At 41.1% G+C, this 22811-nt stretch overlaps 1 protein-coding gene across 5 annotated transcripts in view; it reads left to right on the top strand.

The window, feature by feature from the left end:
- HECTD4 (HECT domain E3 ubiquitin protein ligase 4) overlaps positions 1-22811 on the top strand; it is a 180547-nt gene that overhangs the window by 92533 nt on the left and 65203 nt on the right. For 2 of the 5 annotated variants that reach the window (XM_035017034.1, XM_035017037.1), the window contains exons 16-34: positions 582-702; positions 1389-1517; positions 3432-3556; positions 5002-5155; positions 5675-5775; positions 7435-7633; positions 9732-9878; positions 10996-11100; positions 12173-12336; positions 12913-13146; positions 14138-14330; positions 14732-14836; positions 15336-15424; positions 15809-15984; positions 17788-17923; positions 18037-18178; positions 18295-18461; positions 20544-20690; positions 21493-21677. In XM_035017034.1, the coding sequence (XP_034872925.1) occupies positions 582-702; positions 1389-1517; positions 3432-3556; positions 5002-5155; positions 5675-5775; positions 7435-7633; positions 9732-9878; positions 10996-11100; positions 12173-12336; positions 12913-13146; positions 14138-14330; positions 14732-14836; positions 15336-15424; positions 15809-15984; positions 17788-17923; positions 18037-18178; positions 18295-18461; positions 20544-20690; positions 21493-21677 (2819 nt within the window). Of the gene's footprint in view, positions 1-581; positions 703-1388; positions 1518-3431; positions 3557-5001; positions 5156-5674; positions 5776-7434; positions 7634-9731; positions 9879-10968; positions 11101-12172; positions 12337-12912; positions 13147-14137; positions 14331-14731; positions 14837-15335; positions 15425-15808; positions 15985-17787; positions 17924-18036; positions 18179-18294; positions 18462-20543; positions 20691-21492; positions 21678-22811 lie in introns of all 5 variants that reach the window. The other 3 variants (XM_035017036.1, XM_035017035.1, XM_035017038.1) reach the window with 3 other exon arrangements.

The following is a 22811-nucleotide window of genomic DNA, read 5'->3' as shown; positions in this document are numbered from 1 at the left end:
AATGCTGTTGACTGCTCGCCTTCTCTTTGTCTCTTTCCCAGTAATTAATTTACACTTAAATGTATTTGATCAATGTTAGTCTCCTGTAATATGATATGATAATTAGCATGTTAAGTCAAAATCACAGATAAATTGAAAGGTAATAAATCCCACACTTGCCCTAAGAAGCGATGATAGCATTTTTCAGTTTTATCACCAGAGTACCTTAGGCCTGCAGAAAGGTTCTTAGTGGAAATAAGAGTTGGAGCTTATTTAAAAATCTTGGTGGAGGGTGCCATTCAAATCGCTGGGCTATGAGGGAGGGTAAGGGTGTGGTGAGAGCTAGGAAGGTGAGAAGGTGTTGGTTTTCTTTGCTGTTTATAAAATACTTGGACTGGGTGCTTGGGTACCATTTTGTTCCTGTAAGTTTGATTTAGATAATACACCTGGTTGTTAGCATCATTACTGAGTAAGATGATTTACTTACAGAACCAGTTAATTTTGTGTCTTCTATTTGTCATCTCGTACCAATTGTATACAATTTATCCTTTTATTATTAAACCATTGGTATCTTACTGTTACATTTTTCCTGCATTTTAAAGACTAAATGATGAACTTTTACACTACATTCTGAAGATTGTTGTGCGGGAATCCTGTATCTTAATCACCAAGTGCCAAACTGTCTCTAAAGAGGATTTTCAAAAACTCCTTTCAACTGTGCCTGTAAGTAAAAATGTGTTTAATGAAGGCAAAATTATGTGTCCCTGTTTTCACGTTACCGTATTGAGGTGTGTATGTACCCATGACCGTAACACACACACTCTCCAAGGCAGCCTTAGTTGATGAAAGTCAGTGGGTGACTGTTTCTCCTGGTAATACAGAACCGAACGAATCCACTTGGAATACTTTGTCTAAAGACTTTATTCCTCCTGCTTAAATGTCTTGATGCAGTAAATTGTTTGACTAAGTTTGGATGTTTTCATTTTGTTTAAAATAGGATTTCCCCTCCTGTTAATTTTCAATGTAGCATTGTTTTCTAAAGCATCACTGTTACACAGATTGGGAAGAGCCAAGAAATTCTCTTAAGGGTTTGGGTAGACTCTTCTCTAGTGGAGATGCATGAGAGAGGACGAGGGGTGGGGGAAGAAGAATTAATAAGAGGGACAAATTCAAGTAAGTATCTGTGTGATTAGTGTGAATTCTGTAGCAGAAGGCACAAAGTTACAGTAAATGTGTCAAATGACGTATCAAAAGCCATGTGGAAATAAGTCACCTGAGAAACTAACCTGGTCTGTTTTCTGTACTTTCTCTTTTGCTTCCCTTGTCCAAATCTTAAAACACATGAGGATTACATGACCCCTTCTTTCAGTAGGGTGTAGATCATCTAAATGCCCTTATTTGTATTAAAGGCTGCATCCTCCTGCCTGCGCTATCTGATGGCAGTTCAGAACCACCTTCTCAGTAACACTATTTTGATTAAACCCGATGAGAATGATGACAGTGACAACTCCTTGCAGGGAGAGACATTGAAGGTACAGGTAAACACCAAGCTTTCTTCTAACGATGCTTTCTACCCAGTGTGTAAAGCACAGCTTAACTGGCTAAATCTCTGTGTATTACAATGTCAGATGTCACCATGTGGCTTATGTTTTTGTGAGAGGTGATATTAGGCCACTCATTTCATAGGTTTTTGTCATTGCACAGTGGTTACCGTATTTGTGACACTCTCATAGTGTGTCATCCATGTGCTCCTGTCAATCTTTTTGTGCCTCGTTTATTTTCATCTTTTTAAAAGAACTATAAAATATGGCACTTACAAGTGATCTACGCATCTGAAATTTATGTGTATTTATAGATAAAATAAATCTGGGTGCATAACATTTGAAATAATTTTGACATTGTGGCTGCTTTGTGATATTCCCTCCATTCAAATAACTTCCAAAAGGTGATAATTTTCTCACAACCTCTATATCGAATAATTTCTAAACCTACAGTTCATTTCATCCTCTGTAATTATTTTTAAGTTAGCTTCTGTGTAAACTCAATAATTTGTTCCCACATTGCAATTTATAGCAATCCAAAGATTTTTTTATAGCAGTGGATGTTATAATTTTGACAGATGCTGGAGGCTGTTATTTGCATTGTTCTTCAGAATTTCTTCTTTGTGAAAGAATGGGAGAAATCAATAAGAACTTGATTCTTCTTTAAAATGTTGACTAAAACACACTGAAAAATTAACAAGGACGCCAAAAAGCTAAAAGCCATTACAGTTGCCCTTTTCTTACTCCTTTACACATGCGTACTGTGAGACCCATACCCTTGCTAGTTCCTAGTTCCTGTTTATGAGGTGATCTTATTATAGAGTCAGTTTTTAAACATGCAAAAGTGCATGAATTAATCATTTCAGCTGCTGATACTACTGATTAACTTCTCTTGCCTTAGTTTCCTAATCCAGTGAGAAGGGGCAGTAGGTCTCCCTTGTGAGGCTCTGTGAGGGTCAGAGCAGGAAATGCCCCCGCTGTGCCGTAGTCGGTCAGCACGCAGCGGCTGATGGCATCCATGGGACTTAAACCATGGTTTAGCCCGTCAGTTCAGAATTCCTTTTCTCTTAAATGATAAAAACATCTTAATAATTCCAAGAAAGGCCCCAGGAAAGTCCAGTAATGAAAACCAGTGTTTTCTCTTTGAAAGGCTAAATTCCATAAGTTCTTCATTAGCCCATGGAGAGAAATACTCATGACAGAAGAGGCTGAGGTGTCCAGTATTTCTGGGAAAAATTAAAAACCCAGTTTTCACCTAAAGGGTTAGGTTGGTCGTATTTTTTTTTAATAGAAAATAATTGTAAACTAAATATTTCTGTGATTTTAACTAGTACTTCTTAACACATTATTTAGTATTTGTACGCCCATGAACTCTCTAATAGTTATTTTTAATGTTTGATAGCCTGTAACTGCTTGCTACTTTAACTGAATTTTTAACCTGCCTGCTTTCGAGTGTAATGGTTTAAAACATTAAGTAAAAAGGTCACTTGTACTGTTTCAGAATGTTGTGTTTTGTCTCATTTATTCACCGCCTATACATGCGCCTTTTACTGTTCTGTTTTTCTCTTTAGCTATCCTCATACCACCCAAGGCAATCTTCCACCTGGACAGTTTCTGGTCTGGCCACCGGGAGCTCTCTTGTGCTGGAGGGGATGGGAGAAATGCCTTTTCTCCCAGGGACTCGGTGTGCTCCCCGTGAAATACTGCGTATTTCTGTCAGCACTCCAGACCTTAGCCTCCCAGATCAAATTGCTACTTGCCATCCTAGCGGAACTTACTGCTTTGGGCTTATTCTGGCCACCTCATTGTTTAATTTGGAAATGCATCATTAAATACATCATTCCATGTTGTCATTGTGAGTGTGCACTCATCACAAAGCTGAAAAATAATAATATGGTATTTTCTACCTAGGAGCTAAAGGTCAGTATTTTGGCTCTTGCCACCCAAATCCTGACTGGATGTGATGAAGTGTTGGAAATGCTACAGCAGGTCACAACTGCCCTCATAAATAGTGACCTAGCTGACCGTGAACAGAGGTGAGGAACTGGCGCGTGAGCTGTGACCTGCTGCCCTTCAGGAAGCAGAATTTGCTTATGAAAGCAAAATCTTTTAGAACATTGCATGTTCATTTAACGTAGAGGGATTTTTGTGAGAATAGGTTGAAACGGCAAGTGTTTCAATGCCAAGTGTGATCGAACTCTTTAATGGTGCTTTTCGGTGAGACTGGGCCAACAGCCATGGTCTAAGGGGGCAGCGAGGTTGTGGTGCACAGCCTCATCGCTGACATTCGGGTCTGCCACCATCGTCGCCCCCAAACTGGCCTTTCCTTCAGTTATCTGGCTCAGCACCTTGTGCACTGGGTTCCCTTGTGATAAGGACTTTAGAGAGGCAGAGATGACTTAGTAATACGGAAAATTAACTGCCGTGCAAAAGAGGACGCTGACGGGATGTCTTAAGATTTTACTGTAATTTTACTGCAAATACAGGAGTGACCTACATAGAGGGTAATCTTCTCTTTCCCAGTAATAAAGCTTTCTTAGTCCTCCCCGTTACAATTTCGGCTATGGTTTGCTGTACATCTGTGCTTATTGATGATTTTAATGTTAGAGATACTGATCCCAAACAACCCTGCAGTGTAATTTTTCCTCCTGTAGGCCTGTCTGTCCCCGTGTCCCTGTTTCTTGCCCATTCCCAGAGAGTAGGTGGCCAGGTTGGAACTGGGGACAGTATAGCCCAGATAGGCATTGCACTGGGGCTTGATAAGACACCAGGTGGAGCCCACTGCTGGCACACAGTGCAGATTTGTCCTGGGGAGGAGGGACAGTCTGAGAGCCTGAGAGATGGGAGGTCTGTTTCTTGTTCCAATCCCAGTTTCCTAAGTAGCCTTGGAGAATTTACATAACCCACATCTTTCTTTGGGTGAGTCACATATCTTAATTCTTCTAGCAGAGGTTTGGGATATTAAGAATGTGATTTTGGGTAATCATTTTACGATGTATACATATTTCAAATAATTATACACCTTAAATTTATACAGCCTTGTATCTCAATTACATCTCAATAAAACGGGGAGGGGCGTCATGTGATTTTAAAAGCAAATTAAAAATCTGTGTTGTAGCCAGTTACTTTTTCCCTGTCAGAGACCCCACACCTGTGGCACCAGGCCCCAGGGAACTTTGCACATGGTAACTACCTAGAGTAGCCGTTTGTATTTCAGAAGCCATTTATAAAGTGCTTCAGAGGTGCTACGAAATGCACTGTGTAAACTTTTTTAGCAAAACCACGGGTTGAAGGTGAAGCCCATTACGAGATGTCTGTCCTCTCCCTCAGCGGTAATTTGTGGACTGAATTGCTATCGCTGTAAGTGCTCAAGCAGTTCAAGGAAATGCAGTTTAAGAGAATTTGTTGGAGAAAGATGATGGTTGCTTCTTCACGTGATTAGGAATTGCTTAAGCTGTGTGTTTTCTTGAACTTCTTATAGGTTGAAAGGCTTGGAACAAGTTACTAAGGCTACTATGCTTGGTCACCTTCTTCCAGTGTTACTGACCTCGCTGATGCATCCAAATTTACAGACTCTGACCATGGCCGACGCCCTGATGCCTCAGCTAGTGCAGCTGGTGCTCTACACCAGTCAGGTACGACCCTCGCTGTGCCAAAGTGAGCTGCTCTTCGGCCAACCCACTTCACGCTGCGGCCACGTGCATTCATTGAAGGCCGAGTAAACATAACCGTGTCTGTCGTAAGCCAAGGGAAATAACAATGGAATGAAGAAAAATATCGTGTCCTAAAAATAAGCTAAATTATTAAGGGAAAACACATCTGTTTGACTAAATTACTTAGTGCAGTCTTACAGCAGGTGTGGATTGCCGGGTGGCTGTAAAAATGCTAAGCTACAATGCTACTGGGATCCTACCATTATATTCAGTTTCCTGAGTCCTTGCCAGCTACTGGTGACTAACAGAAAGGATATGTGCCATTCCGGCATTAAATAAAATGGTGTTAAGTGGTCTAAGTAGCAAAGCATTTCTTCGTGCAGGAGGGCAGACGAGGATCGTAAAAAGATGACTTAAGTGAGAATTCTAAATTTGGCTCTAGTACCATCCAGATACCTGACAGTAAGCACTTTAAGACATGATGATGGTTTTGTGTTTCAGACGGCTTTGCTGCTTAAAACCCAGTGTCCAGTTTTTGCCGAGGTGGGCTGTTCCCCATGTGGTGCATCAGACCAGAAGGGCAGGCTGTTCCCCGATGAGAGGTGAAAGATGCTGCTTCCTTGCAGGAACCCCTGCCTTGTTTTCTTCTGGTGAAAGCCTAGTTCTCCTTTTACAACACTGATTTTTAGCAAGGATTATGTAACTGGAAAAAGAGTCTAGGGTCAGCATTTTACAGATAATTATAGAATTGCTTTGTAGACTTATAGGACCGGGTTAGAGTAAATTGCCCACACATCAAGAGATTAAAGATTGACAAATTCTCATATACCAGTGATGGAGATGTAAAATATTATGATTTTGGCAAATAGTGTGACGGCTTCTTGAAAAGTTAAACATACACCTACCACACGACCTAGCTATTCCACTTCTGGGTATTTACACAAGAGAGAAGAAGGCATAGGTTCTTACAAAGACTTGTATATGAAGGCTCATAACAGCCTTAGAGTAGCCCAAGACAAGAAACAACCCAAACGTCTATCGTCAGGTGAATGGATAAACGAATTGCAGTATATTCGTATGATGGAGTCCTACTCCGCAATAAAAGGGAGTGAACAGTTGATATACGCAACAACATGGGTGAATCTCAGAATCCTTATGCTGAGTGAAAGAAGCCAGATCCCCCCCTCCAAAAGTACATACTGTATGATTCCATATATAGGAAACTCCAGAAGATACAAACTAATTTCTAGTGATAGAAAGCAAAAAGTGATTGCCTGGATTACAAGAAGGAGGAAACTTCCTGAGTATATACATATGTCCAAACTTACCAAGTTGTACACTTTAAATATGTGTAGTTTAGTACATGTCGATGAAACTTAAAGCTGTCTTTAAAAACACTGATCAGAAAGGAACGATTTTTTGCGTTTCTCTGGAACAGGGTGCTATGCAGCTGAGCTTTGTGCAGTGACGAAACTTTGCAACTTTGTTGTCCAGTACCATCCGCCATAGCCACATGCTGTTACTGATGACCATCAGTGTGGCTGATGTGATCTAGAAACTGAATTTTCAATTGTATTTATTTCAGATTGAATTTAAATGGCCGCATTTGACTAAGTGGCCACCATATGGGCTAGGGCAGAGCTGAAAAAAGAGTGTTGATTCCACAACAGCTAAGTGTTGGTTGTAGGAGTTTGTATGCCACAGCCTTGGGCTGTGAAGTCCTTGAGAGTTTAATTACAGTAGATAAGAGGACTTTGAAGGCACTTTTCTTTAGTAAAAATTACAGTAAAAACTAGTCACATAGATTCATGGAGTTTTCAACAATTGACGTTTAGATAAGAACAATAGGGACCTTGATAGGGCAGGATACTAATCCTGTGGGATTTGGAAAGTGACCAATCTTAAGGGTCCTTTGTAGCATCTTTTTTTTTTTTCCCTGAGTAACTTGAAATGAGAGTTGGTGAGGTCCTTTCCTGGATATGAATTGGGCTTTCCTTCTTGAAAAGAGAGGGGGAAAAAATGCAAATACATTGTCTAACAACAACAAAGAAAGAAAGAGCCTTAAATATAGGAGTTTTTAAAATGTTTCTGATCGCCACTGATACCTAGCATTTAAAAGCCGCAAGGATAAAAAATAAAATCTGCAAGGATGTGGAAAAGTAAAGCAAAATTTCTGAACCTTTTATATTTTACTATGTGTACATCTCCTTTTTCCTCTCCTCGCTGCTAAGCTAAATCGCTTTCTCTCTGTCTGGTTTTAGGATGCTGGAAGAGAAGGAAGAGCCAGGCTTTCTCACTGGCTTAAAGATTCCTGCTCCATGGGCTGCTGGGAAGACTGTGGAAACAGTCCACCCTGTCAGAGACAACTATAAATTTAAAGAAACTGTCCACATCCCAGGAGCTCGCTGCCTGTACCTTAGATTTGATAGCAGATGCTCTTCACAATATGACTATGACAAAGTAAGCAAGACTGGCTTTGTACTGGCTCCACCTCCAATAAGCTGATTTCTTAGATGCTTCTTATTTTTCTTTGCTCCTGGTCACCATTCTTGACTTACTTCTGTCTGCAGATGTCTCTTTGGAGAACTTTAAGATCTGCCTTGAAGGGTAGTGGTTGGGAAATTAAAGAACCAGCAGCTCTGTGTTCTAAGAACCGTATTTTCATGACATGCTGAAAGTGTACTTTTGTAAGCTTTCAAAAAGTTTAGATCTTGAGTCAGAGGAAATTTTCCTTACTGCTTACCTATTGCCTTCCTTCTGTGCTTGGAGTTCCTGTAGACAGGCGATGTCCATTCATCTAGAAAGTTCTTACTGCCCAATTCTGGGGCTTCTCATGTATTCTTTGGGAGAAGGTGGCCTTTTAGAAGAGGTTCAGATGTGCTAGGATCTGTTTTATTTTTATTTAAGTTATTTTTTCTTTGTTGTCAGCACCTCCGGGCCCACGTAGATTTTGAAAAAGAGTAGTTTCCAACCTAGTGGCTTAACAGTTTTAAGTGAAAGGAAACATTTGAGGGGTTGTAGTATTTTTTTTCTGTTTATATTGTTGCATTGCAAACTGCCATGTTGAACTCAGGAGGAAAGGTGAATGAACTTGTGACACATAAGCTTATACAAGAACAGCTGAAGGATTATTGCATAGCTTTGTACATATACAGGACTACATTTATGTAGATTGTTAGCTATCCGTTGTCTCCTCTGTGAACTGTATAAGGGCAAAGATCTTAAATCCCTTCCAGGGAGATTCGTAAGTGAAAAATAAAGGACTTCTTAATGGTATATACTCTGAGATGGTGAGACACATCACTGAGCAAATTATAGAATCCTCTTTCCCATCATCTTTTAGGGTAGTGAAAACTCCCAGGTGTCCAGAGGGGTTTAAGGCTTGCCTCCAAAACTCACTTTAGCTTGAGGCAAGAGAATTTAGAAAATGGTCTTTGGTAGGCCTTTCAGAGAATAAATCTCCCGCCATCAGCCTCCCCCTCTTCATAGTTCCTGTCATCAGCTACCCCCATTTCCTACATTTAAGTGCTATGACTGTTTAAAATAGAAATGGAGAGATTGGCATATCAGTTGGTGTAATTTTGTTTCTCCTTTAAAACCAGTAATGTGCATCTTCTGACGTATGCTAGCCAGCACCTGCAGTGGGCATCATTGCTCAGTGTGGAGGCACAAGGAGATGTACTCCACAGATAAAAGTAACATTTACTTTTCCAGTGGTCCCGGTTGGTGTCAGCAAAAGGTCCAACAGGGTAAGAGAGCACACCATGATACACATCAAGGGTTAGAAGCATAGCTTCTAGATCCACACTGAGCTCTCTTGGGTAGTCAGAGGTGGTCAGAGTGCATGTTCGAAGACAGGATTTGGTATTTACAGAACCCAGAGCCTCATTCTTCCAGTGGAAGTATTTGAATGCCAAATGACCTCTAAATGTTTCTCCTGCATATTAGAAAGTTGGTTAATTGGATTTAAATAAATAATCTTTATTGAAGAAAAGTATTGACACGTGAAAACTGACCCAAGAAGCTGCAGCCCCCTTTCTGGCCTAAATATGTGTCATTTTCTTTTTATACCATTAAGCAACATTCTAAAGATATATGGCTTATTTTCCATTTGTTGCATTTTTAAAAATCCTCATTCATTGACTTTTTGGTTTTTGTGTATGTGTGTGTGCTTTTTTTTTTTTTTGCCTTTATTTCATTGTGTTAGATATAACCATCTTTCCATCTGTATTTGCTCACTTTAATTTGGGGGAGGACTGAAGGGGACAAACTGTACCTGTTATTAATGAGTTAGATGTCATTACTTGGCATTAAAATCACTACTTAAAACCTATATATGTGTACTAGCTGGGTAGAACTATGTTAACATGAGGTTCCCTAGGCAATTAAATCGTGGCAAGAGTCATTGTACCCAAATTAGTATCAGTTGTACCTTAAAAATCAGGGAATATTAGTTCTATAATAACGACACCAGTGCCTGGTTATAAATATGTTTTTAAACAAACTTTTTTTTGCAGCCTTTTTATTTGTAGATGTTGTTTTTGTTTTTCTTTTACAGTCTAACAGTGTATTTTCTGTTTTGAAGTTGGTGATATATGCGGGGCCTAACACAAACAGTAGGAAGGTTGCTGAGTATGGAGGCAACACACTGGGATATGGCAGCCGTAGTGTCTTAGGAACTGGCTGGCCCAAAGACTTGGTGAAGGTATGGTATCCAGTCAGATCCACTTCCTAGAAAAGAAAAATGAACTCCCATTCCCTCTGGGCCTGAGTATTAACTCCAATTCCAGACAGAAACATTGTCCGTGGGTGCTTTTGTTGAGCTGGGGCTGTCTTGCCAGGCCTGGAAACTCAACTACCTCGTTCAGAATGACCGTCCTTTAACTTGTAGGGCCTCAGACCCCTGTCCGCTCCAGAACTGGGATCCATTCTCCAGGGACTGAGTGCTCACAGCATTTCCTTCCCTGTCCATTAAAAGGCCTGCTAGTTCTTCCAGCTTGCTTCTTCTCTGCCCTCTCCTGTGATGGGTATCCTAGAACCACAGGGCCATTGCAGTTTAGAAATGTGGAGTCAGTGTTTTCAAAACGAATTGGGGCCTCTGGAGCAATACTAATGATCCATCCTCAAATTGATGAGATACCAGTCATGCTTTGTAATCGGGGCCCTGGAACTACAACATATCTACCTAGAATATGAGTATGAACTGAAACGCCCACTAAAACCTGTAAACCTCTCCAGAGTCTGTCTTGGAGCCTTGATCTCAAATGCATTACGTATCCTCTTTAATTCAGCCACAGACAGCAAGTTACATCTAGGCGTATAGTCTGGATGTATCCAAATCCCCGTCAGCACGACACTTTTAATTGTTCTTTCATTTCCTACATTTTGTTTCTTACTCGTGGTGTTGGTTCTGCAATACAGAGCAAGGTCTTCCAGCACTCTGTGTTCTTCAAGATATGGGCCGTTTGCCTGCCCTACCAGGACAAGTGAGGTGGTGAAGTGGACAGGGGGAGGGCAGAAAGAATAGAAGTCTGAGGAATTTATTGAAATTATGCTCAAGATTTAATCTTTACTGTGATCCTGCTATTGGGCAGTCGTGGCCCATTTCACAGATGCCTCGTCCCCAGACCTACCTGGTCAGGAGAGACACCTGAAAGGTTGGTGTCCAGATGAGGGGATGGAATTTGAGTCAAGCAAGTGATTGAGAAAAGGAGTGAAATATTGCTGTGGTCCTTTTGAAAGTAAATCTCTGAAATTCATTGCTCTCTTGAAAATCATGTGTCTTGTTTTTAAAGTGTATTTTCCCCCCCTTAAATTTTAAGGTGGAAGGAGATACAGTCACCTTCTCCTTTGAAATGAGAAGTGGCCGTGAACACAACACTCCCGATAAAGCTATGTGGGGCTTTGCTTGCACAGTTCGCGCTCAGGTACTTGAATCTAACCACTGCTGTGGGCATAATGTACTTTCTCCTGTGTGCCTCGGTTACATACATCATATTTGCCCTGGAAACAGGGCAGAATATGAGCTGCGGTTTCATCCATCTCTTCCATTTGGCATTCGTAGACTATCACAAGTAGTAGTTTTTTGGAATAAAACTAGCTGTGACCTAAAATCCATTCAACAGCACAGAAAGAATCCATTGCTAGGGGCTCCGTCTTCAAAGCCTGGAGAGGTGATCTGCCTCCAGCATCTTTCCATAGGGCGAAGAAGACTCGAACACCTAATAGAAGTAAGCACTGGGACTCTGGGTTTTTAGAGTAGTGGGATCAGATTTTCATTCTATTCTCAACGGCTCATCTTGCTAGTCTAGGTCTGTCTCTGCTTAATTACATGTGTTACACGCTGTATATGGGTTTAATCTACTCCTTTTAATGTTACCAAATAGTTACTTTCCCCCAGGATTCTAGGTAAATTCTTTTCCCACCTGGGGTTAAAAAACAAAAACAAGTATTAGGAGTTCTTCTAACCCCTTCAGTTGCCTGATTTGTAAAACCTATTTTAGACTTGGAGATTGCTTGAGTTTAACCAAACTAACACACTCTAGAGTGAAAGTGTCTACTAGAATGAAAGCTCCGTGAGGGCGGGAATCTTTTTTCTCTGCTGTATCTCAAGCACTGAGAATGATACGCTCAGATATTTGTTGAATGAATTCAGTATAAGGGATTGACAATATCTTGGTTCGAGCACAGGATGGAGGTGACAAGGATAGGCACAGCAGAGAGGAATCCATCCAAAGAATCCTGCATGAGATTTGTGCTGTCTCTAATACGGAGTCTTATCAGCTCTTCTCTCTCCAGAATTGTGTTGAGACTTCACTCTGTGGTCATTGCCCCGTGCCACCATCTTTCTCCTCATGGTGTTGGGGACTGTCCTTGTGTCCGAGAGCAGTGACACGTGATGCTGCTCCGTGAGCCCCTGTGGTCAGTGCGGTGCAGCCCAGGTGCAGGTGCTCGGCTGTGCACACTGACCAGTGTGGTTTGCCCCTCTCTGCGTTGTAGGAGTCGTCGGAGGATGTGTCGGGAGGCTTGCCCTTTCTGGTAGACCTGGCTTTAGGTCTGTCTGTGTTAGCTTGTTCCATGTTGAGAATCCTGTACAATGGACCAGAAATCACCAAAGAAGAAGAAGCCTGTCAGGAGCTATTGCGGTCCAAACTTTTACAAAGGTAAAAGGCTCAGATAGGACTAGTTTTGCTCACAGAGGAAAAAGGACTTCGTGTGGAAAACTACTTTTAGTACATTTCCCAGCTCATTGTGCAGACTGCCTGACAATCCCATAGGTGTCATTGTCATTAAGAAAGAAGGTGAAAATTACAGCAAAGTGCCTTCTGGCCCTTACTTTACTAAATTTGAAATTACAGCCTTGAGTGCATAAGCTTTTCTCCAACCCACATATTGTATAATTAAATTAAAGGATCCCCAAAAGGAGGAGTAGATGAGTGATAAAGCAAACCAATCAAAATGTTTATTCTAGAATCTAGGCGGTGGGTATATGGGCATTATCCAATGGATGCTTTCAACTTTTCTGTAGATTTAAAACTTTTCATAATAAAATGTTGGGGAGGAGGTAGATTCCCAAAGATGTGGTTTCATTTAACGCTCATGTTCCTTTGGCCTCTGGAGAATGTTTGATGAATATTTAACATGTGATGTGATCCTTCGTATATTTGATGTATCTGCAAGCTTTCCATGGCTTTCCAGTTGGAAGAGGAAATGAAGGAGCCCCTTTTCTGTCTGTTCAGGTGCCAATGGCAGGTGGAGGCCAATGGCGTGATCTCTCCTGCCCTTACTCCAAGCCCATCTCCACTGCCACTGACCATCGAGGAAGACAGAGAATTCACCTACCCCTCTGACGTCCTCGTGCCTCCCGTTGGAAACTACTTTGACCTGCCCCGGATCAGGCTGCCTCCAGGAATCATGATAAAGCTCAGGGAAATTTCTGGGCGTGCTAGACCTCAATTCAGACCAAGTATAAAGTATGTTGCTAAGTAGTGCGCTATTTTTTCCATTGGGAAAAAAAAAAGGTTTAAACAATGGGAGGGGGTAAATTTCTTCTCCTGGTCTAGCAAATGAACCTTTAATTTTACATTTACTTAATGAACGCTAACCACGTACTCTGGGGAGTCCCCTCAGGTGGTATTCCAGGCCATCGGGTGTCAAGGTGTGGGCCCCCAGTCAGCAACAATAGCAACACCTGAACCCTTGTTAGCTCTTGGGCCCCATCTCACACCTGCTGGATCCGAACCTCTGAGGATGGGGCCCAGGTTTTGACAAGTTTTCCATAGGATTCTGAAGCATGCTAAAGCTTGACAAGTTCTAGGTTTTTCTCAGGTGGTTTGACTGTCTACTCGAAGTCCTCAACTTTGGTTTTCTTAGTCCAGAGAGAGATGGTGAGGGGTCTTTCATCTGGAGTGTGAGGTCAGGCACTTATAAATGTCTTTGTGGTCTTCTTGCTTAAAGTCTGTTTGGTGGCCTCTGCGCTGTCTTCTGAAGCATGATTGGCCTTCAGAGAGAAAAAATTTAAGGATAGTTGAAATTTAAAATGAAAAAATACAGAAACGCAATTCGTTTTCAGCCCAACATCCATATGTATGAGATACCACAAGCCATGGTACTGCGTAAAATTAATTGGCACATAAATGGTACCAAAGATCTTTTGTTAGTCTTAGACCTCTTCCAGCTTTAATATGACTCTAGCTCAAAATATAAAATTAAAGAAAATGGAATCTCTTTAAATTTGATTTTCACTTTATCAGCTGATGTCAGTTTTGTCAGTTAAACATACTAAGTTATTGCCAACTTGATATGAAAGCCATCATAATGTTCATGCCTCTTTATTGTAATAAAGAAGGTATGGTGAATATTTAATGTATTTAAATCAAAGCCTACACTCCTCAACCTACTGAATACAGGATTGGTAACTTGAGAGCATGGCATCTACCTGACTAGTTTCTATTGTAATCACAGAGAAGTGATTCAGCCAGACGTGATGGAGGAAATGGTGGTATCATGTGTTATTAAGCACTTGAACTTGGTTGATGCACTGCAGTCCCTAATAAATTTCCAGTATCAAGAAGAACATGCTGAGGAATATGACTTACTGTGTAAAATTATGGGAGAGACCTTCAAGAAACTCAATGCCATGGAGAGACAGCTACAGGTAAGTGAAGGCTAACGTGTTTAGATTTCTCTCTCAAGTGTCGGAAATAATTTTTCCTAGAAATTTAATCAAGTTTAAAAAGTGACCTGAAGGGGCGCCTGGGTGGCCCAGTTGTTAAGCGTCTGCCTTCGGCTCAGGTCATGATCCCAGGGTCCTGGGATCGAGCCTCTCATCGGGCTCCCTGCTCAGTGGGGAGTCTGCTTCTCCCTCTCCCACTCCCCCTGCTTGTGTTTCCTCTCTCGCTGTGTCTCTGTCAAATAAATAAATAAAATGTTAAAAAAAAAAAAAAAGTGACCTGAAGTTTTAAAAAGTTACGACTAAAATTTCCAAGTTTGCAGAGTGCACTTGTTTTTATTTTACGTCTCTTCTCATGTTGTTTTGTTTTATAATGTATCTATCAGAGTGTTGCAGAATTGGAGCAGAAATGGCAAAGCGAGGTTGATGATGCCATGCAAGGGAAGCTAGAGAACAACATGCCTTTCTTCTATGATTACCATTTCAATGAGGTGAGCAAGTTATGTGATTTATCATTGGGGCATTGGTATTTACAGTGCAAAGGCACATATCGTGGGGGGGGGGGCGGGGGGGTATGTGTGGAGAGACCAAGTAACGTTACCTGTTAAAATGTTGCACATGCCAAAATGTACCCATTCTTTACAAAGGTTAAATAAAATTAGATCAGCATATCAATAACACAAATATAAATTATTGTTTTTAACTGATTGATAGTTTTACCATCATTATAAAATTTTGCTTGCCAGCTTTAGGAAATGAAGGGTAGTTATTTATAAGCACTGAAGAAGTCCCCAGAAAGTAGTCGATGCCATTTGTAATCATTAAAATATCAAAGAATAACTTACAAATGTGCTCTGGCGTAGAAATACGGACCAGAGGTGGTGGGTTTTTTTTTCTCCCCCTAAAATTCTCTGTTCCTTTTAACATGAACAGTAAACTCACTTTTTGCAGATCCTGCCTACCATCTTTTCTTGATTTTTCCTTCTTTAGAACAAAATGAAAGAACTAGAACTTTTGTGTTCAATGAGAGAAGTCTCCTTTGATGGAAATGATCTTGAAAACATGGTCCTATCGCTGAGGTTAGTGATGTTAAGAACTGTGTAAAGCTAATTTACTGCCTTGATGCTTAAGACAAAATGATGCTTAAGAAATCTAGTTTCTTAATAGATATTAAAAATCGTATGCATTCACTAAATATTTGAGTTTGAACTCATTTGTAAACTTGGAAATTTTGATTTTGGCCTTCAAAAGTTAGCAGATAGGCATCTGAAACTGGACAAAAGGAACTAAAAGTGGTCCATTTATAACCCTGCTCTCTCTGCTAGGGAAAGGGGAAGGGGAGTGATGTTTATCAGGTTTCTTTTGCTTAGTTTCCCTCTATCTTCTCGTATCCTTTGTAATTAAAAAACGTTGGTTTTGGTGAACCTGAGAACGACTAAATGCACATCAGCCTTTCTTTATAGGGAGAAGTTCCTGCAAGAAGTGAATTCTCTCATACAGAAACCCTCGCACCCACTGGCGAAAACGAAGACGTTGGTGAAGAGTTTAATGAACCGAGCCGAGCTGCTGTTGCATGTCACCATCTCGGCCCAGCCTGGCCTCACGAGAAGCATCTCGGGGACCCCCGCAGAGACACCAGGTACAAAGCCAGCCCCGAGCGGGCGCTCCATACTACTCTGGTCATAAAATACACGTCAGCTACTGAAAGAAAAATCACTCTTGTGTTCTCCTAGGAAGGAGAAAGAGAAGTGCCAACATTTTTTTAGTTTGCCTTTTACTTTTTCCAGCCAAGAGAGACTTTTCATTGAATTCATGTAGTGGTTTGTGAGTCAGCTGAGCATCAGGGGTGTGTCCCCACCTGCCTCATTCAGCTTTTCTTGGGAGCCCAGTGACGTCTATTTTTATAATCTAGTGCCCCTTACTTTGTTTATGGCTTGTCATTTTCATAGTAATGTGTACAATGAGATAGTCAACATTGTGAGTCTTGTAATGCATCATATTTTCCTCTTAAAGGTGAGTTTGCATTGCACCTTTAGTAATTATGTGGAACCTCCTAACATGAATTTTCACTGTTTTCCTGGTCACATTTTAATTGTTAGCCTGAAAGGACATTTCTCAAGGAAATAAATGAGACTTCTTTCTTAAACTAGATCCCCAACACCTGGCATAGCCCATAATGACAATTGTTAAATCTTCCCTTGAGAGAGCAGGATGAGTAAACCTGAGACTCTGTGTTACCGAACCCCATAGCCTAATGGACATTGCCAAGCAAGCGAACTTGTTTTCATCCCAGCTTGAGTGCCCAGGGCACCCCTCACATGGGAGAGAAGTTTAGGGTGATTCAGGTTTCCGACCCTAATGAAAGGAGACCATTTGCTGAGAATATCAGGGGAAGCGTGCTGAGCGTACAGTATGATCATCTGCTGACCGCGTCCCTGGTCACAAGGCCTTGGTTAGTTAAAGGTCCCATATGGGGGCGCCTGGGTGGCTCAGTTGGTTAAGCGACTGCCTTCGGCTCAGGTCATGATCCTGGAGTCCCACATCGGGCTCCCTGCTCAGCAGGGGGTCTGCTTCTCCCTCTGCCCTTTTCCCTCTTGTGCTCTCTGTCTCTCATTCTCTCTCTCTCAAATAAATAAATAAAATCTTAAAAAAAAAAGTCCCATATGAAGACTTAACCACTCAGTAAGGCTGATGATGCTTTCCAAGAGGCTCTTGCCATCAGAGATCATGAACCAATAGTTTGCTGAGCAATAACATCTTCAAAAATTGTTTTTAGACCAAAGCTGCCTAACCATTCTTAAGACAGATTCAAAATAACCTCTTCTCTACTTTTTTTTTTTCCTTAGATGATCTTTATATGCAGTTTTGTCATCTTCTATTAAAGTGTTCTTTTATGATACAACCATTTCCCTGGATAGTGTAGGAAGGGCCAGATTCTAGCTCAAGCATGATAATTTACTCACACCAACTTGATCAAAACCAAGGTGCCACCAAATGTCAATAAGTCAGCTAAATAAATCTAGGATTGGGGGGCGCGGAAAAAGGCTATCTCTGGGGGGAAGAAAATGGATTTGGATTTATTTGAATTAAGAAATTTTTGATTCCAGAAATGACTTTTCTGTCCTCTCTGGCTTTTTAGACTGCTTAAATGAAGGTGAAGTTTGAGAGTTTAGGATATCAGATGAATCTTGCAGCCTTTTTTTTTTTTTTTAACCAAATTTAATAAAAAGATTATAGTTTTTCACACTAAAATAATTTTTAACCCTAATACCTAGGTTTTTAAAAATGGGCCTTAAAATTGTCAGTGTGCTGTGCTAGCTGGTTTGGTGGATGAACTCTCCTAGAAAGCGAAGATACTCTTAGACTGGTAGCATAGCTGTTGTTGCTGTCCTTACAAATCAGACTGCAGGTATGCCAACCTTTTTATTCCTTTCTGTTGCAGCTTGTAAATCAGCTTCAGAAACAAAGGTGATATCTCACGCTGTGCGGCAGCCTGTTTTTCTTCGCAGCATGTCGGCTCCTTCTGACCTGGAAATGATTGGTAATGAAGATTTGGAATTTACTAGAGCAAATCAGAGGTAAATGGCTAATGGCCAAGATTGGATTCCCACATGCAGCTGAATACATTCATCAGAGCATGCTCCCTGAGTGAGTTTGTTTTGTGATCTAGCACCGTTTTGTTTTCCTGTAGGCGGCGCCACGTCACCAGCCACCGCAGCAGCTCCTTTACACTCCTGCAGTCATTGGCCATTGAGGACAGCAGGGACAAGCCCACCTACAGCGTCCTGCTGGGGCAGCTGTTTGCCTTCATCGGCACCAACCCTGACCAAGCCGTAGGTCGTGTTTTGCCGATTACAGAGGAATAGCACCTGACAGCACGAGGTGGGGGGGTTGGGCGCGCCTGTGACAGTCCCCAAGAGTCAGGTGGACTTCTTGTCATGCCTTTCAGGTGTCCAGCAGCAGCTTTCTTTTGGCTGCCCAGACGAGGTGGCGGCGGGGGAATACTCGCAAGCAGGCGCTGGTGCACATGCGGGAATTGCTGACGGCCGCTGTGCGCGTCGGGGGCGTGACACACCTTGTGGGTCCAGTGACTATGGTCCTTCAGGGAGGACCCAGGTCAGTTGCTTCTAGTAGTTCATACCGTCCTGGCCAGAGTGGGTGAGAGGCGTTCATTCCAAAGATGACTCTTGAAGCCAGATCATCGATGGTGGTATTTACTAGTGTTTTCCCCTAAAATATTTTATTTTTATTTTGTAAGCGCTCCACAATTTTGTAACAATGTCAGCGTATGTAGCAGAAAGTAAAGTGTCTTTACTCCCCTTCCTCTCCTGAATTCCACCTTGTTCACTAAGAGCTGCTTTTATCAGCTACACACACAAATGGCTATTTAATTCTCTTTGTACACGGAAGTGTGTATGTGTATGATTTTTTTCTTAATTCAGATTATATTGTACTATAACACTGGAGTTTTGTTCAGCATATCTTGGATATATCTGTCTTTTCATGTCAATGCATGTAGTTCTCCTTTATAGTTTTGAAGAACTTCATGGACCTCCAGGTATGGATGGCTAGGTCTTATTTAACTCCTCCCCTCCTGGTGGACACATGGTTCATTTTCTCTTTCTCTCCATTTTTTCTGTTTTATTTTTGCATTAGTAGCAGTGATGTAGTTAACATCCTTATGCCTATATTTTTGTGTACTTTTGTGCTTATTTTTACTGGATCAATTTCTAAAAACCTAATTGTAGATATGAACTTTGAAGGTTTTATCACTTATTTGTGAGGAGTTTTTCTATGCTCTTCCCTACTGGGCTTCAGAGATCTTCAGGTAGAAGTAGAAAAGGCATTTGTCTACAGGTCCTGGACTAGAACTGCCTGGGGTTACTTGTGTCTCCTGACAGCTCTTTGAGAAATTCTGGCCAGCAAGCAGAGAGCAGAGGCTGGGGGAAAAGAGCTAGCGTGAATATCCTGAGAAATTTGTGTGTCAATCAGGAGAGACCAGGTTACTGTTTGGAAACAAAACCCTCCAAAATCTCTGGTGTACAAAACAGGACTTCAGTTCTTGCTCATGTCCAGCACAGGTGCGCCTCAGCCCGTGGTAATCCCGGAGAGCCTGGGTTAGAGGAGGGGACCGCCATCCCGAAAGCTGTCAGTCCCCTTGTCAGAGCTCAGGGTCATTGGCCAGGCTGGTCACATGCTCACCCAACCAGAGGGGTGCCCAGGAGGCCCAGTGAGTAGCACTGGCCACCACAGTTCACTTCCAGAATAATTTCTCCACAACCCTGGCAGCATTTTTCTTTTTTCCCTTAATAATGTCATGTCAAACATTTAAAAAAAAAAAATGCAGAAAATCCCAAAGTATAAAGTAAAAATCACCTGTAAATCCAACACCTTAAGATAAAACCTGTTAACATTCTAGTGTATCTGTTCTGTCTTTATTCTAACCATAGATACCTCCTATAATGTTTTTAGTGGATGTATAGCACTGCATCATATTCCTGAACCTTTATTCAGATTCAATCCTGATTTTTCAACCTTAGATTTTATTTACTTATTTTTGCTATTATAAACAATATTCTGTAGCCTATCTTTGTAGATAAATCCGGAGAGTTCCAGTTTTCAACTAATATTAATTGCTGTAGAATCTACCCCAGGTTGTGTGTTTACACTGGGAAGGTCTTATATCAATTGGATTCTCATACTCTGCTAATAATCACAGCGTGGGCTTGAAAAGGACACTTAGTTCATCTATTTGGGCGTTGATTTTCTCATTAGTACAATTGCATTTACAGAACTCAGTGCTGCATAGGATATGGTAGACATGTTTCAGATGGTTTCCTTATTAAATGTGTTTGGTGATGTGGAGTACCATTCTCTTGCTCTTAGAGATATTGTGGACTTTAACCTTGTAAGGCTCCGAATAATCCTGGTAGGGAACCCTGCTTGATTTGACTTAGCCTCGGATTCCCCAGACTTTTCCAGAGTGTGGGTATTATCTCTGAGGCATCTTAAGAAATGCTGTCCAGTAGTCTTCTGTGGTCCTGCAGTCTGGGAAACACTGGTGAGCTCTAAGATCCCTTCAGTTCTCGATTCACCTAGACACTCTTGGATTTCTCAGAAGAACTCTCCGGCTCTAATGTTCACTGTCACTCTTCTTGCCATGGTTCAAGAAGCCTGCACTTTGGTTCTGTTTCATAGAATTGAAGAACTAACCTGTGGTGGGATGGTGGAGCAGGTCCAGGAAGCCTTTGGCGAGACCATGACCTCTGTCGTGTCTCTGTGTGCTCGTTACCCTATCGCGTGTGCAAATAGCATCGGACTTTTATGTACCATACCTTATACCAGGTAAGGAAGGCAATGCTTTTTATTGTAAGTTACACTGCAGTGCAGTTGCTTAAATAAAAATATTTTTAAATTAAAAAATTGGGTGGGGGCGCCTGGGTGGTTCAGTTGGTAAAGCGTCTGCTTTCGGCTCAGGTCATGATCCTGGGGTCCTGGGATTGAGTCCTGCATCAGGCTTTCTGCTGAGCTCATGCTCGCTCCTTCTCTGTCAAATAAAATCTTTAAAAAGTTTTTTTTTAATTTTTAAAAATTGGGTTTTTTTTTTTTGCTTTGATTATCCAGTGACACTATCACTATGATTAAATGAGCTTCCTCCTGACAGACACCTAAAGTTACTATGTAAATTACATACTGTTGAATTCCTACATGATCAGAAGTGGCCAATAGGGATTATATTACATTGTCAAAATGGAGAGGTTTGAAGGAAAGTAAAAGATCTCTAGGAAATTTTTTAACATATTTGGCAAAAATTTTTTACAAATGCATTTATTTTCTCAGTGACCTTATGAATCCCCTTATAATAAAATACATACGTTTTTTATATTATGGATGGGAAACTTGAGTTGATTCTATCAATTTTTACTTAGCTATTCTATATGAACAAACCAAAACTTGGAGTTCCTTATTTATGAAGGAAATCCTCATTGTAGAGAAATATTTCTGTGTTCAGTTATGCATGGTAGTATCCTAAGTAATAGACAAGGAACTATGCTGACTTGTTTTACACCCCTTTGATAACCTGGATCTTAAACCCGAGAGCTGGACAGTGACGTTTATTCTATGTAACCCTTTCCACCTGGCCCAGGAGTGAAGAGAAGTGCCTGGTGCGCAGTGGCCTCGTTCAGCTCATGGATCGACTGTGTAGCTTGAGCAGTCAGACGGAGTCCAGCTCCAGTGAGAAACAAACCAAGAAGCAGAAGGTGGCCACCATGGCCTGGGCAGCTTTCCAGGTGCTAGCCAACCGCTGTGTTGAATGGGAAAAAGAAGAAGGTAAGGAGCAGGATTCCATTCTAGAATTCATTGATTTCTTCCGTTGACATGTTTACTTAATTATTTGTGCTGGCTGGGGGAAAGAAAGGCTATATTAAATTACATAATCAGATGGGTTTAATTAATGATTTCATGAGAGCCTCTTCATCAGCATCCTTCTCTGAAAATTTATGGCTACACTATGACATTAAATAATATCCTAGCCCAGAGCACCTGGTGCTAAGTGAAATAAGCCAGACACAGAAAGACAAATACTGAGTGATTTCCCTTATATGTGGAATCTAAAAAAGCCAAACTCCTAGAAACCAAGATTAGAACGGTGGTTGCCAGGAATTTTAGGAGGAGAAGGAAGTAGGGAGATGTTGGTCAAAGAGTCAAACTTCCAATTATAAGATATTGAATAAGTTCTGGGGTCTAATGTACAGCATGGTGATTATAGTTAGTAATACTTTATCATATTCTTGAAAGTTGCTAAGAAAGTGAATCTTAAATGTGCTCAAACCATACACACATACACACACACAGAAAGGTAACTAGTGAGGTGATGGATGTATTAACTAGATTGTGGTAATCATTTCACAATGTATATACATATCTCTATATATAATCACGTTGTACACCTTTTAAAAAAAATTACATTCTATAATCTAAATTGTATATAACTTGTATTTGTTAGTCATCCCTCAATAAAGCTGGGGGTGGGGGTGGGGAATGATAACCATCCTGAAAAAGAGTACAGTAAGCCAGGAAATCGAGAAGATACCTTTCATGTTCTTTTTGTCAACACTGCTATCAGTCTCCAAATAAATATTTCTATGAAATGGTTTAGTTGCATTTTCAAGTGCTACTTCCTAACTATATTTTTACCATCCCAGTTGAAAAAGTAAAGTTGAAGAATGATGTCTCCATGATATCCCAGGCCTGTTTATATAGCTTGGTTACTTATCTGTTTGTTCATTCACTGTGTGTTTTATTGTCTTGAGAGTCAGGCATAAGTTGAACAAGGCATTGCTCTTCCTCCAAAGAAATACGGTGCAGTGGGGGAGATAGACCAATGAGCAAATGACTGTGGTGTGGTTAGTGCCGTAATTGAGGTGCATGCAAAGTGCTGGGCCAGCACAGAGGTTCCTACAG

This window comes from Mirounga leonina, unplaced genomic scaffold (genome assembly GCF_011800145.1).
Source record: "Mirounga leonina isolate KUSES-001 unplaced genomic scaffold, KU_Mleo_1.0 Mir_171, whole genome shotgun sequence".
In the NCBI taxonomy this organism is placed as follows: domain Eukaryota; kingdom Metazoa; phylum Chordata; class Mammalia; order Carnivora; family Phocidae; genus Mirounga; species Mirounga leonina.
The sequence above is the reverse complement of the archived record's forward strand: the minus strand, read 5'-3'. Positions and strand labels throughout refer to the sequence as shown.